This window comes from Sceloporus occidentalis, unplaced genomic scaffold, assembly GCF_023333645.1.
Source record: "Sceloporus occidentalis isolate IW3139 unplaced genomic scaffold, rSceOcc1.0.p SCAF_1, whole genome shotgun sequence".
Lineage (NCBI taxonomy): Eukaryota > Metazoa > Chordata > Lepidosauria > Squamata > Phrynosomatidae > Sceloporus > Sceloporus occidentalis.
In genome coordinates this window covers 65,941,380-65,958,258 of record NW_028316981.1, presented here as the reverse complement: position 1 = coordinate 65,958,258, position 16,879 = coordinate 65,941,380, and the positions used below count along the sequence as shown (strand labels likewise).

Sequence of the window (16,879 nt, the reverse complement as noted above, 5' to 3'; positions counted from 1 at the left end):
TTGCCTTCCCCTGAAGAGACTGAGAGAGTGTGACTTGCCCAAGGTCACCCAGTGGGTTTTATGGCTGAATGGGGAATCAAACCCTGGTCTCCAGAGCCGTAGTCCAACACTCAAAGTGCCACATAGGGATCTATTGTTCATGCTACCAGGAATAAGTCTGAGCTTGGTGTATATATTCAGAGCCAGCATGGTGTAGTGGTTTGAGCGTTGACTCTGGGAATAAGGGTTTGAATCAGGGTCAGCCATGGAAACCCACTGGGTGGCCTTGGGCTAGTCACACTCTCTCAGCCTCAGGCAGGCAAAAGCAAAATAAAAACAAAAGCCCTCTGAACAAATCTTGCCAAGAAAGCCCCAGGATAGGGGCACCATAAGTCTGAAATGACTTGAAGGTAGACAGCAGCAGCAGCAATTCAAGACCCAAGGGACAGATTCAGGAAGTACTGTCATTCTACTTTCAGTGACATGGATAAAGAAAGGAATGTAAACAACGCTTATAAAATTAAAGAGATGTTATCAGCCGGTGATCCCTGCTGTGTTGATCAGTATTAATAGTAAAGCCTGAGGGTATTAACAAGTGACAAGTCTCTTTGTATGCCTTTCTTTTCTCCTTAACTTTCTAACTGGCTTGGAAAGTTATTGCTGATTGTAGTCAACTCCTCACCCACATCCTAAAAGACCAAAGACATCTCAAGGGATTGCTGCCTTCCTAATCACTTTGACAGATGCTGCTTTGAAAGGACTAAATTTATTATTGTGGCTCCAGGCCTTCAAGTAAAATTCAGCTTAGAACAAACCCCTCATAGGGTTTGCTTGGCAATCTTTATTCAGAGGTTGGCCACTGCCTTCCTCTCAGGCTGAGAGAGTGTGACTTGTCCAAAGTGGGATTCCATAGCTGAGCTGGGATTCATACACTGGGCTTCAGGACTCCTAATCTAACACCCCAAACCACTACACCATACTGGCTCCCCACTCGTCATTTATAGATAACCACCTTTGATAAGTTTTATTATTATATAATATGATACAATAATAATGTGATACTAATTCAGTACAAATAATGAATATGGATATAGATTCAATAAACACAAACACCGATATAGCTAGAAAAGGTAGATAAACACCTTTGGTTGTCAAGGTTATTTTCCATGTCATTTTGCAGACTGGCAACTAGAGGTTGAGTCTCCCTAAATCTGGAATTCTGAATTCCAAAATAATCCAAAAATCAAAAAAATTTAAATGGGTTACTGAGATAGTTAAACCTGTGCGTTCTGATTGTTCAGTGTACACAAACTTTGTTTCATGCACAAAATGATTAAACAATATTGTATAAGATGTTAATATCAAGTCTATGTGTATAAGGTGTATATGAAACATATATGAATTTTGTCTTTAGACTCGAGTCCCATCTCCAAGATGTCTCATTATGTACGTTAAAAAAAATACAGGTATTCTGAAATCCACAAAAGTAAAGACCCAAAATCTAAAACTCTTCTGGTCCCAAGCATTTCAGGTAAGGGAGATTCAGTCTGTAGTAATCTTTGTGGCGTGTGCTCCCAAAATTGCTCTTAGAATATCCCCAAAAATGCCTTTAATACTCTTTAGAAGTACCCCGTAATTAGAAACTGGGGTGCTTTACAGACCGCCCAAATAGGGCGGTCTGCCGGTGCCGTCATTTGCTGCGCGGCGGAGCCCCAGCGGCCCAACCGCATGACTCCTCCACGCAACAAAAAAGGAGCTGCAAAATTCAGCTTCTTCTTGCGGCGCCCTTATGATGCCACAAGATGCCAATGGCGCACTTGCGGCATCATAAAGGTGCTGGGATGTGCAGACGCTAAGCATCCACTACATCAAAATGGCAGTGCCCATGTAGAACGGGCGCCACCTTTCTGTACGCGCTCAGCGTGTACTAGGGTTGGGGCATCCGGAAAGGACGCCCCTTTCCAATCTTAGTACGTGCCGTGCACATACTTTCCACCCGTGCGGAACAGGCCTATGAAACATTAGTCATTACAACCTTTAAAAAAAAGAGTCTTTGGTCCAATCCACACTGCAGAAATAATCCAGTTTAATAACTGCCCTGGCTCAGTGCTAGGAAATTCTGTGAACTAAAGTTTTCTGAGACACTTAGCCTTCTCTGTTAGAGAGCTCTGGTGTCACAATAAAGTACAAATTCCCAGGAGTCCCTAGCACTGAGCCAAAACATTTAAAGTAGTTTCAAACTGGATTAATTCTGAAGTGTGGATTGGACCCTAAATCCCCTTTGTTAGAGTTATGCCCTGGATATCCAAAACACACTGCAGAAATAACCCTGTGTGTGACTGCTTTAACTTTCCTGGGTCAGTGCTAGGGAATCCTGGGAATTGTTTGTTGTGGCACCAGGGCTCTTTGACAGAGAAGGCTAAATGTCTCACAAAACTACACATCTCAGAATTCCTGAGCAATACATGCTAAATGTCTTAAACATGTGGACAAAATACTGTGTCCCTTTCTGGTCACCACACCTCAAAATATATATTGTAAAGCAGAAAATGTAGAGAAGGCAGCAATCAAAATGCCAAAGCAAATGAAAGAATTCCCCTGTGAGGAAATGTTACGAGGTTTGGGGCTTTTAGTGAGGCATGTGGAATGGGATTAGAGGTGTATAAAAGTATACATGGTGTGAATTAACTGTACTAGGAACACCAACAACCCCCCCCCCCCCCGCTTACAACACTAGAATGCAAGTTAACACTACAATCCATAGGTATCTGACAAAGCTGAATAGTAGGAAATTCAAGACAAAACAGCATATAGTGAAGCTGTGAAATTCCACAACTATGAGATGTAGCCAGGGCTACCAAACTAAACAGTTTTAAACAGGAGATTAGCAAATAACAACAACAACAACAACAACAACAATGAATACTAGTCAGGATGGCTACATGAACTGACTGGCTCCAGGATCAGAGGCAGTATGCATCAGCATGCCTACCTCTGAGAAACCAAAGTAGGAGGACAGCATTTATATCCTCTGTGGATTTCCGATAGGTATCTGGTTTGTCATTTGGGGCCTTTGGTTTGGTCTAGCCATGGTTTTCCTATGATTTTAACCAATTCTAAAGACTTGGCTGAAGTTGGATACTCTGGAATGCCATTTTAAAGGGAGGCTAGGTTCATTCTTTCTCTGTTGTCCTTTGCTGGCAGGCAAATATATTTTTATTTAGTCAGGTTTGGGACATAAGGTCATCTGTTGCTGAATGAAATTGAACTGCTTGGGTACTGACTCTATCTTGTATTTTTCATTGACTGCCTTTTGTGTCATGATTAAATTGATTTATTTTATAGTTTTTTGTGAGTTTTTTGGCTATGTGGCCATGTTCTAGAATAGTTTTTTTCCTGATGTTTTATTTTATTTTGCATTTTAGTACTGTTATCTGCCATGAGTGTGAGTGTGAGTGTGTGTGTGTGTGTGTGTGTGTGTGTGTAAAATAGTTTGAAATAAATAACAAAGCTATACTTGTGAAGCAAATGTTGAGCATATAGCTTTGAAGTGATGTCAAGCAAGCTGATTGGCTGATAATTTTGTGGATCATGCCTGCCTCCTTTCTTGAAAATTGGGAAAACAATGCTCATTTTCCACCCGTGAGGCATTTGTCTAGTACTGTTTATGGTAGTAAATAGACTAGCAAGGATGGGGCTCCACTATTCAACATATTCTTTAGAGTTCAGGAGGAAGCATATCTTCTCCCAGTGACAAAACTATACATGATCTAATCAATCAGCTATTCTGGACTATTTTTAATGGGAATAGAATCTTATCCTTTGTAAATAATTTCAAAAATAAAACACTATAGAAGGAGCTGAATATTAAAAGAAATCTGCTGGATTGAGTTGTGTGTCAAGCTACTGAACACATTTTAAGAAGCTTCTGTCTTCCTCTGATATTATTACATGTATACTAATGATGCAAGCTGATTTCTTGGTAATATTTTGATGCTGGACAATATTTCTGAAAAAGAGATCTCCCCCTGCCCCCCCCCCAAAAAAAATCCTGGACAGACAGATATAACCATCAGCATCAAGAAAAATGTATACCACTCATTGAAAGCTTTCAACAGTTATCTCAAAAGCTTAGTAAGCTTAATGTCAGTAAAGGTCACCTCACCATTAGTACACCTGGAATTTCTACACTTTGTGACAATACAGTTGATTCAGCGTGACTTAACCACATCTTGCCTTAATCAAGTTATTGGTCACAGTTTACAATTGACATCAGCCTTTTAAAATGTACTTCAAGGAAACTTTAATCTAAAACAAGTCACTTGACTCCATATGCAAATAATTTGAGAAAACATTTTAGCTTTGCTCAACTGTAAAGCTCCCACTTCGTAGAGTCTGTCATCTAGACATACTCAAATGACAACAAAAAGTCAAACTACATCAGAAACACTCCACATTCATGCCAGTGTTATCCATATGGGCAGGTTTAACAGTACTCTTCAAAAATTCTCGGGGAAATAGGGACTTAATTAATGCCAATGTCAAGTTGTGTTAAACTGAATTTACTCCAGACACTATGATGCTCCAAACTTTGTCATAATAGATAAATATATTAGGTATTGCCACAAAACGTTTACTATATACTGTAGTTAACTGGTCACAATTATTATTTCCCCGCCTTCTGGTTACACCACAAAATGATTGCTTTCTTATTTGAGAAGTGGGGAATTTAGGGACAAAACAGACACTTGCATTTTCAAGTAGAGTGGTCAGCTATTCATCTAGCCCAATGACAATGTTCTCTAGCTTTATTGGTTTCAGAATATTCAACATCTCTCAAAATTTGTCCCAGTTGGAGTTCCACCTCAACTTCTTTAGAACTGTAGAAATGCAGAGACAAACCAAGATCCACTGCTATTTACATACTTTTTAGTATGATATAGACTTGTGTTTATTAAACAACTTATCTCTATATGGTACATGAAAGAGACTTTTGAAACCAAGGGGGGTTGTACATACTGATGGTGATATTCAATAGGGAATTTTTGTTCAAAGAAGTCAAACTCAAAAAACCTATTGGGTGAGCACATGCCATTGACCTAGCCCAATGTAACTATTTGGTTCCTGGACATTATAAACATATTATTTAAAGAAAAAAGACCCCACAATTTATTATTATTTTTTTTTTTACAACATCAAGATGTTGGTTTTTTTTAAATATTTAGTACCCCTCCTAACTTATCCGCTCTTCAAAAGCTGACTAAGAATGCAATATGTGACATTCAAACTTCAGTGTAAGAGAAACATTGTGAAAGGGAAGGGATGGTTCAGACATGCCATAATTATTATAACTCAAGATCCCATAACAAAGTGGGCCTTTGATGTAGCAAGACGTGGAGATCAGTCAGACTACAAAGGCTGCGTTTAGTATGTGCATTTCCCAAATGCAGCACAATGATTGTTACATGCAAAGTTCACTCTTGCTCTCCATTATTCATTTGCTTACTTGCGTTGTTTAATAGCAGGAATAAGTAAAATATTTCGCATTGATCCTTAAAACCCAAATAAAGAATTTATCTCATTTTCCATCCCAAATACAGTGCTGTGGGAATCATTCCTTCTATTTCTGGTTTCCTACCCTTGCACAAACATAGCCAAAATTATACCACCCATGAACATTGAGACAGTTTACATTCAAAAAATGCATGGAGATCTAAGTGTTAATTGTAACTTGTTGCCCCCCTTTTGACTGATCTATACAAATTAGATAAAATTCAGCTGGGTTTCCTTAGCATTAAAAGGAATCAATAGGGAATCAGTGCCTTGCTGAAAGTATCTAATCAGCAGAAGTGTGGCAAAATAGACCTCTCAGATTCTAAAAGACAAAGGGCCAGTTGTGGCCCCACAAATATTTTAGCCCAGGAGCCCTAGGCAGCCAATGGTGAGAGATCATGTGAATTGCAGGCCAGCACCATCTGGAAGGCCCCTTTTGGCTGTGGTTGTTGTTTTGTGTCCCTTCAAGTCATTTCCAACTTAGGTTGACTCTTAAGGTGAATCTAGCATGCAGTTTTCTTGGCAAGATTTGTTTAGAAGAGGTTTGTCTTTGCCTTCCTCTGAAACTGAGAGAGTTGACTTGCTCAAGGTCACCCCCAGTGGGCTTCATGACCAAATAGGGCTTTCTACCCTGGTCTCCAGAGTCATAGTCCAATGCTCAAACCATTGTGCCATGCTCTCTCTCCCCCTTTTGGTTGTCCTTACTCTAAATCTTCATCATGTTTATCTCCACAGCAAGCAGGTGCAGACAAGATTGCATCAGACCAGGTTACTGAAACAGCTGTTTCATTATGTTAGGTGAGATCGGTGTGGCAGTTGCTTCTATCCACATGGTCCCTCTGAACAGCTTATTTAGCATACAATAGAAGTCATGGAGCACAAAGAGTGCCAGCCCTCTCATTTGCAAAGGAAGGTCACAGGGCCCATTAAACAGCAGAAGCCTTGACTCTGAAGCAATTGGCAAAAGGGCAGGTGCACTCCCTGTTACATGTGCTGAGGATTTCTTATGTCAGATTCATTTTGATCTTGCACAGACTGTCAATTCGAACTAGCAAACGACTCGACATAAGCAATGCATTAGGGAGGGAATCCAAAACTGTAAGGTTCTCTGACCTCTTTTTTGCTCAGGTTGAATATAAATGTAATGTCTCTGCTTATATAGAAAGAGTGGAGCCTAGCTAGCTTCATAGTTGGGCAGGTTTTAAATCCAGGGCTCCTATAGTCAACTTTTTTCCCCTTTTCAACATACCATATTACTCAGACTATGCTAATGAAGAAAGTGCTGTTTTCAAAAGATCTGACCTAGCTTGAACTGATGCTCTCATTGTACTATGATGAGTATATCCTAAGTGTCTAGACAGACATATCTAAGAGCCTCTGTCAGAAATGGCTTAACCTACCATCACCACCTCCCTTTGTTTAAAAGGTATTCCAAATGGTAGCTGAATCTGGGTGTTAATGGCTTTTCTTTCCATTTTCTGTACAAAGAGAAGCCAGACAGTCAACAGATGGGACTGGATACCTAAGGGACATTGGGAGTAACAACCCTGAGGACACTGATATACTGATGGCTTCTGAATCCCTTGTTGCTAAAAATGTCAGCTCGACATGACTGAGGCAGTTGAACAGGGCATGCAGTGTCAGGAATGATTAGGCAAAAGCTACATTAAAACAGTGAGTATAATGGGAGGTTAACATAAAGACCCATCAGGGGAATCCAGCATTTTCCCTGCAACTCAGTCTGAACAGAAGGCACTGAGAAGTTAAGGGCATGCTGGAGGCAACCTGACGTCCTCAATATTTGATGCCCAAGGCCTCCAAATAAACAAATCCAGGTAGGTGCCAATGCTAATATTTGTTTATTTGACTTAAACCTTGCTTTTCTCTCCAGACAAATTAAAAAGAGGTACAGATATGAACACAAAATACCATGGTGTTAAAACATAAACAAATTACTGAGTCATGATTCAACTGTAATTTTAAAAATGTGATTAAAAAGTACATCACCCACCTATTTAAAAAAAACCTTCTCTACTGCATAACTTGTTGGGGATGCTTTGATTTGGATTTCCTGCATGGCAGGGGTTGGACAAGATGGCCCTTGCGGTCTCTTCCAACTCTATTATTCTATGATTCTAAGTGGCAAAATGCCACTGGAGTTTTAATAAAGGAAGGCCCTAGCCTAGTCTCTCTTGGAAGGGAATTCTATAGTTTGCTAACACCCCCAAAGCTACTGATAGGTCTTATTTCTCTAGTCCTCTAGTTGCTAGATTCCAGCTCCCAATAGCAACACCTAATCATTGTGAACTATGGGAATTGTGTGGAGTCAACATCTAGATCCTTTTCCAAAACCCACTGAAGGGACCGTCACCGTATCTTGTGGTAGAAACATTAAATTGTGTGCGTTGGCAAAGTGGATGATCTTGAATCCTAACATGACTTGTTTCAGTAGATGGGGGGGAATCTACACTTTTAAAAATGTTATCAATCTCTACCATTTCTCCCTTCCTGACTGGTGTATTTTTTTCCCCTGAACTAAAAAGCCTTACCCTATTTAGCTCTAACTCTCATTCCCTGTGATTACTAAGTTAATTTTTTATTTTTCATTTTATTTTGATATACCTTTTCATTCTATACAGATCTTTCCCAAGATTAGGCAACCAGTACTGTGCGTCATATTTTTTGGCCACAATCCAACACTAGACTAAATTATGCTCAAATGTTTTGGAACATGACCTAAGTGTGAGCACTACATAGATTTCTCTAATGGCAGCCACATCTACCATTTAATTTAAAAAAATTCTTTCCCTAAAATATATTTCTGCATGTTTCATCAATGGTTATTTGCAATATGTTTGTATTTTCTTTACAGAAAACCATACAACACAGCAACATTAAAGGTATATAAGTATAAAAAGAAGTTCCTCAAATAATTTTTCAAGATTCTTAAAGGCTTATTGAGAGAAACCTTCTGCTAAGATGTAAACATCTACTTGGTGCCCAACAACACCAAGTAATGAAATGGCGAGCTGTGGTTCTCATGGAAGTACAAGCACTACTATACAGAAAACTTTACATCTCCATACCCACCTAGATGTCCTATTTTTGGGAAAGAGGATCAGACCTATAAGAAGTGGAAGGATCACATGGAGTTTACTTCTTCCACAGCTGCAGCAAATTCAGCTGATTTTCAACTAGCTTTCTGCTATACCACAAAGATCTTTTTTCTTAAGTAGTCACAGCCACATTAGAAAAATGTGTGTGAAATTATAATTATTCAAATCCTGTGTGTGTGTGCCTTCCAGTCTCCTACCGACTTATGTCAACCCATCAATTTCACTGGTTTTCTGAAGTTAGAACTACTCAGAGGTTTTGCCAGCTCTTTCCTCTGAAATATATCCCACAACACTTGGTATTTATCAGTGGTCTCTCATCCAAGAATTAACCAGGACTGACCCTGTTTAGCTTCCAAGATCAGATAGGATCTGGTGCCTTTAGGGTACTGTATTTAGGGAGGCTATACATGCAGTCAAATTCACCATTTTGTTTTCCAGTGTGTGCATCTATGTATGTGCCTTCAAGTCACCTGTCCACTTATGGTGAACCTATACATTTCATAGGGTTTTCTTAGGCAAGGAATGGTCAAGAGGTGGTTTTGTCACTTCCTTCCTCTGAATTATAGTCAACAACTCCTGGTGTTTGTTGGCAGTCCCCCATCCACATACTAACCAGGGCTGACCTTGCTTAGCTTCCAAGATCAGATGGAATCTTATTCCTATAGTCAGTATAGTATATATAATCTGAAGAATTAAAATTAATAAAATGTTATAATTATATATAATTATATAATATATATAATCTGAAGAATTAAAAATAAAAAGTTAAGTCATACAGCCTTAAGAGTGGTCATCAACTGGTTATTTGGTATATGACAGCAGCTACATGTGAAGAAAAACATTTGGTGAGTTACCCTTGTTCCACAGTAAGAGTTTGTGTGCCCCCCCCCCCCCTTATTAGGACACATGAGTATTTGCATAGGCTGTATGATGGGACATTAGGAGGAATGGTAAATCTTAGTATAGCTGGTCCTCCAAATTTGTGGCTTTGACTTTTGCAGGTTTGATTATTTGTGGTTTTGATTAATATGTTCTCTCTAGGTATCTCTAGGTCCTCAGCACAACTCTGCTGGATGTTGATCATAGAATTGTGCTGCAGAACCTAGAAGCTCCTAGAGAAAGCACTTCTCTAGGCATTTGTAGGTCCTCTAGAATGCTTCTGTGGTCAACCTTTGGCAGACGTTGACCACAAAATTTCACTGGAAGACCTGGAGATTACTAGAGAGGTCTTCTCTTAGGTAAAAAGAGTAGTTTTTTTATTTGCAGTTTTCCCACATTCACAGGACTCCTTCATCCATAACCCCAGCAAAAATTACTGTATTCTTGAATATCCATTTAAGTCCCTGTCGGATGTAGTTTTAAACTTGAAGTAACATTAAGTGATGGTTCATTGACATCATGACCTCAGGAACAAGTGATGGAAATGCTGTATTACAATAGACACAAGTCAGCATCCACTCCTAGTAAAACTGAGCCCACTAACCAATGCTCTTTTGAAACAGTTTCTTTTATACTGCAGTACCAACTGACATGCCTTGCAAAAGTAACTGACTGAGTCATGAAGCAGTGAAGCTCTATATTGACATAGACAACACGTTTTAAATAGGAGCTTGTGGCTGTTTTAGTTTCTGATAATCTAAATATAGCATCGCAATACTTGAGGAGTCAGGTATCTAACATCCTGGATCAACATGCCATGCAATTAGGCCTCATACATTGCTTCAAGGCAGGAAAATTAAGATGGGAAATTGAGCAGGTGGAGATCAATAAATCTTTCAAGTTTCCATCTTCTCCAAAGCAATTGACCAACTCTGTACCAGTGTTCCTAATATTAAATAGAATTCATCCTAGTATAGCTGTGCCATACTGCTTGCTAGCATAATATCCCATTGGAAAGCAGAGGCCTAAACTCAGATGTTGGTGTGTGTTGTTATGTGGTTCAAGTCAATTCTGACTTTGTAATGGGAAGCCTATCCTAGGATTTTCTTGCTAAGATTTCTTCAGAAAATGTTCTCCTCTGCCATTGCCTTGCTTTGAGACTGAGAGAGTGTGACTTAACTGGGTTTCCATGGCTGAGTGAGGTATTCAAACCTTGCTCTTCTAGTGTCCTAATCCAACACATAAACCACACCACCGTGGCCTTCACATCCAGAAGTTAGTCTCAATTAAAGTTTGTTGCTGTGTTCCTTTAAGTAATTTACAATTTATGGTCTCTCTAAGGCAAAGCTATAAAAGGCTTTTCTGAGGCTGAGAGCGTGTGACCTACCCAAGGTCACCCAGTCGGTGTCCATGGCAGAGCATGGATTTGAACCCTGGTCTTGAGCCAGCATGGTGTAGTGGTAACCTTGGGCAAGTCACACTTTCTCAGGTTGGGACTAAAATTTAGATTTAGGTTTGAGGTCTTCACACAAAGTCTGAGAAAAGGTTTGAGATGCTCCAGTTTATACCGCAATGTCATCATGGGAGGTAACTCTCTGAGTTGTTGCTGCTGCTACCACCACTCAGCTGTATCCGGCACGTTGGCAGTACTGAGAACTGAAGGGGAGAAAAGAACAAAAGCCTAAGCAGCAGGTTCAGGCAACTACAGCCACACAATAAGGAAGAACCAGGGGTGCTCTCTGAGAAAGGAAGAATCTGAGAATTAAATCTAGGAGAATAAACCCAGCAGTGAGGTCAAACAAAGGAGCAAATACAAAAAGAGGACTATACAGAAGGGGATGTTTTGGTGTGAGATTCCATAACCGCATGACATTAGATTAAATCTTCACTTATCTACTTTAAGAGTTTCTGGTATAAATGCTTTGTTTTCATGTCTGATAAACTTTCATTCAACAAACCAAACAAATACTCTCAAAATCCTTAAGTATATTCTCTTGTCGTCATACATTTGTCTATAAGGAAATTTGCCTCCTCATGATGTTTTCCTTTTGTCTTGATGGCACAACTTTAACAAGTGTATTTTCCATTAAGAAAAATAGAAGCAGCTTCCAACACGAACAACTTTAGCTCATGATTCAATCCATGGCTCAGCGCCAAAACCTGAATACGCTCGACTCCAGAGGAAAGGTGGCCTGCTTTTTAAAAACCACAAAGACATGAATGATTTACAGGGGACTGAAAGAAAAGGCTTTCAAGATTGTCCTGACTAAAGGGGAAACTTTCTGAAGTCCTGACCCTTGAAATATTTACAGTGCAAGCCATAAACAGTTGGAATAAGTTAGACTGGCCCCCAACCCATTAATCAGGGTATGTTTTTCCTCCTTAAGTGTAAAGGAATGATTGGGGCTTTTTGTTTGTCTACACAAACACATTTACCACAAACACACAGATGCACCAGGTACATCAACCACACTAGAGAAATACAATTATGGTAGAGTCTGATCATAAAAGCAACACCTGCAATGCGAAAAAGTCTGTGCCATTTCTTTGTTTCTACAAATAACATCTGCTGCACATAAAAGTGTTTAATTAGTTGTGGAACAGTGTAACTTTTTGGGGGGCCTCCAGAATATTACATTTACCCTTGCTCCTCAACCAGGTTCAACATGAAGGCAGCCAAAGTCTTTATCAAGATGTAGGGGTCAAGCTCCAGCCTTCTCTGACCTGATCATGTTTCCTCCAATGCTTTGACCCATATTTTTTATGAGCGTGATCTCTTCCCAAGTGGCAACTAAAGTAAACTTTTCAGAGTAAGCTTTATTGAGATTGGTCACCCTCAAGTGTACATGCTCACCCATGGTCCCACATTGCCTGGCTTATGAAAGAGGATATGTGAAATCTGAGTATGCTTGGGTATAAAAATATACAAACAAGATTTCATGTGTGTGTGTGTTTGCATTTCCCAAAATAAAAACCTATTTATAAATTATTGGGAACCACCTTCAGCACAGCAACTTATGTTACCTCCTGGTCACAATGGGGAGAATATGTATTGTTTGAAGCTCCAGCAAATTTATAGTATCTTTAGTCCATGCTTCATCAGCTTGGCTTATTCTCCTCTGTCCTATTCCCCAAAGTTGCATGGCAAAACAGGATGGTATTCAGAAGCGTTTGGTACAGTAACAGAATAGATTGGCAACATTCACATAAGACTACATTTCAGTTTAGTGAGAAGACAGGAATTTTAAGGGCTTTTAAAAAACCCTGAAGATAACACTCTTTGCAACCGGCAGCATAAGATAGGTCAGTGCTAACAGAACACGTCATTCTCCCCAACCCACCTTTTGAAACATCTTATATTAAATCTATGCAGGAATCCATGAAATTGCAGGGGGGTGGCTTGTAGGGGCACAGTGTGAAAGACCAAACCTGTTAAAAAAAATCCAGGTTCCTGTGTGGAGCATTCACCCTTCTGAATTGCATATATTCATAGTTGTGTGAATATTCCCATAAATACATTCGGGAAGAATTGGGAAAGAAAGCACACTGGTTTACCACGCAGGAACCACACCACTTTATTAACAAATACTGATGTTTTAAGAAGAGTTCCTTTGGAGACAATTGTCCCTTTAAAAAATACAGCAATTTTATTATTCAAAATACAGTTATAAAATGCAGAGATATATGTTCATAGACAAGAAGTATTCACCAACAAAGAAAGGAGGGCAGGTACCCATCTGGAGAGGTGGAAATATAGGCTCTCAAAAGAAACTTCCAAAACAAGAATGTCATTCACCAATATATATTAAAAAAATCAATATTTCTTCTTCATTTGGATTTCAGTTCACATACCTTACCAACCACATTTCTCTTAGGGTGAATCTACACTGTAGAAATAATTCAGTTTGACACCACTTTAACTGTCATGGATACAGAATCCTGGGAGTTGTTGTTTTGTGAGGTGCCAACACCCTTTGGCAGAGAATGCTAAAGACCTTGTAAAACTACAAATCCTAAGATTCCATAGGATGGAGCTACAGCACTAAGTGGCATCAAAATGCATTATTTCTACAGTCCATATGCATCCTTTGCCTGAAGCAATAAGGCTCAAAAAGCTTTATTCTGTAGGGTTGCCTCTTGACTGGTTTCCATATACTTTCTACAGTTAAGCACTGCCACATCTTGAGATGTCTCTTGGACTCACAACAGTCACATGATCTGTATGTAGAGAGATCTTGTAGCACCTTTGAGACTAACTAAAGACGTTGGCAGCATAAGCTTTCATAGACTTAAGTCTACTTCCTCAGATGCATTTGGTCACAAGATCTGTCAGCATGTGATAACTAGCAAGGTACTTGAATGGGTGGTGGCAGCTCACTTTCAGAAAGGTTTGGATGAGACTATCCCCCTGACCCACACACTTCTGCTTGACTCCTGATTCAGGTCCAACAGTAAAATAGTTTAGGTATCCCCAGTAGATAACCTATGATGGGGACAGACAAACTCATCAGTTCTAAATATTCCAGTATCTTCTGAAATTGTAATTCAACCTCCCTAAAGTGCTTTCTTCCTAAAGTGCTTTCTACAACTCCTGTAGGCACCATCCTCTGTTCTGCTCTTCTCTACCAGTATTTGTGCAAGTTTTCAAAGATAGGCTTTTCAAAGCCTTTCTGGGAGATACTGGAGGTTGAACCTGTCTACATGGGCTTTGCTACTGAGCTATACCCCCTTCTTCAAGCAGAGCAATGATAAATGCAAATATCTTATCAGAAACTGCATATGAGAAAATTACTCCTGCCACCCCACTCTAAACTTGGGTATGTGCTAAGGTTTGCGGACTGGTGCCATAACATAGTAAATTCTATTTTATTAAGATCAGTTGGCACATATCTAAGTCAGACTGTGATTGTTTGGTAAAGTGAGCCAGAAAGCTCTAATATTTAGGATTTTGCAAGAGGTAACAACATTCTGGAGTCCACATCTACCATTCAGAAAAGAGCACAGCAGTTTTTAGCCTACAGTATCTATTCACACTGTGAGATGGCCAGCAAATTGCTTCTTAGAAATGTTCATGTTCAAAGTGTAAACAGTAGATTTCAAGAAGCTCACTTCCTCTGTTACGAACCTCTGCCTGCAGGTTTGGTTAGTCCTGCTTTTCCTCATTTTCCTTTCCAGAAGTATTTAACTACACTTCCCATCATTCTCAGCTAAAAACACACGGTAGTTTCTTCTAGTGCTGATCACGGAAAGAATACAGAAATAATTCAAGTTTCCCTTCATTTCGACATGGCAACTTCCACAGCATGAACAAAACAATTTTATTATCTTTATGAAATGTTGTTCTCTTAATGATTACATTTTTAACATTACTAAATCCATTTAAATTTATATTATTCCTAGAAGTAATGCTATTACCAGTTGTCAAGTACATGTACCAATTGGACCTCCAATCCACATATATGCTGGGTAGTGATTTCCCTTAAGCCCATAAGTTAGAGGTTTTACTGTACTGTAACCAAATTAAAATGACTTGTGAAGCAAAGCTCTTCTAAGCTTTTTAATTAAAAAAGAATCTACAACTATTTATCATGGTTTAACTTGTAAGAGAACCACCTTCTTATTTTTCGGGTTCAGTCTTGCCATGTTCTCTTTGCATTCAGCTGTCACCAGCAGAAACCCCCACATACATCTTAATGCCTTTGCCCATTTCTCTGTGGTAAACATCTTGCAAATTAAAAAAAAATCTTAACAAAACACTTTTCTCATGGAGAAGAACATGTAGTGGGAAAAACAAAAAAAATAAACAACCCAAGGGAAACAAATACAAGATTCCTCATTGAAGTCAACAGATATTAGGACTAATGCCATTATTTGAATCCCCCTCTAATAATATAGTGTAATACTGATGGCTATGTGTCATTAATCAGAGAATTAGCCACATCAGCTTTGATGTCTTCGAGTGTCAATAACTGACATTCATAAATTTAGGTTGGTGAGGAATGAAAGCAACTTCTAACAAGAAAATTGTCCCCTTATTTTAACCAGAGGCTGACATTAAAAGCCCTCTGAAGTGGCAGTACACAAGAAGGCTTAAATTATGTATCCACACACCCCTATACACACATTATCAGACACAGAAGCTCAACTATAACCTGACCTTGTTTTGAAATATGACCCACTCATCAATATTTGGCTGTGAATCATGTTGCTGTCAACTATGCCTTTTAAAAAAAGGCTGACCTTTTTCCAACGGTACTTGACACACCACTCTGCACAGCAGAGGGCTACAAGGACAGGAATTCAATCCAGCAATTTCTGTGTTTCTTAAAGCTGTGTGAGTAGACCATTGAGAGCGTTTGGTGTAGTCAAAGATGAAAGAACAAAGAATTACCCCTGCAGAAAAGCTGACAGAGCAATAATACCAGAGAGAACTAAAAAATGTCACAACATGCAAGGGAGGACATTCTGAAGGAGTGAAAAATGACAACAGTTACACAGCTCACACTTAAAACCAGTTGATTCTGTAAAGGTAGAAAACAAACTGTTCTAACAGGCTTTGGGGGAAAATCCTCCAGATATTCTTCAAGGAAACAGAAAATGAAGATCTCTGTTTATCTTCTCTTCAAGACTATCTGTATATAAATAGCACAAACATGTTTCTGCATAGTCTTAAATTTTCCAAGGCATGATGATGCAACATGTAGAACTGGGATAGCATTTATCCACAAGAATATCAGTTGCTTAAACCTACAGTCATCATGTCTTCCTCAGCCATCCTTTTGTCATTTTGTAAAGTTTTTTCATGCTGTAAGTCACCGACTTTTTCATCCCTAGAAGATTTTTAAAAAAGTAATAGAGAGATCAGAACAATAAGGATGGAGGATTTTAACAGGCCACAACTTAGTCCTTTACTGCTTCTACTGAGCCATGTCAGTCTGCAACAGTTGTCAGAGATGATAAGTTGGAGCAGAAGCACATGTGTGTGTTTATGTGGCCACCATTTATTCTGGTGGCACTGGCATGGAATACCCTACTATACAAAAATTACCAGAGCCTTTTACTTTAAGTAGCCAGAGGCCTACAAATTTATTTCTTTGCACATTTTTAATATTTTTAGCTTGCAGCTTTGTTTTTCGACCTTCAAATTTATCTGCTATTTAAAGCCATACTTTACTAATGTTATTATTATCTTGCTTTTAAAGTCCCTCCCACGACTCATTTTAGTCTATGCTTTTTAAAAAGCTACTATAATGGAAAAGCAGGATTAAATGATTTTCTCCCACTGAACATTCCTGATCACTGCTCTCCATCAACTACAAATTTTATAATTAAAAGGCTAAAAAAATAACTAC

General features: G+C 39.1%; 1 protein-coding gene across 1 annotated transcript in view; it reads right to left on the bottom strand.

The window, feature by feature from the left end:
- Positions 1 to 13,152: 13,152 nt before the first annotated feature.
- Positions 13,153 to 16,879, bottom strand: part of TAMM41 (TAM41 mitochondrial translocator assembly and maintenance homolog) — a 40,029-nt gene continuing 36,302 nt past the window's right edge. The window contains exon 8 of the mRNA XM_089523435.1: positions 13,153 to 16,357. Coding sequence (XP_089379561.1) covers positions 16,284 to 16,357 — 74 coding nt within the window. The 3' untranslated portion in view covers positions 13,153 to 16,283. The remainder of the gene's footprint in view (positions 16,358 to 16,879) is intronic.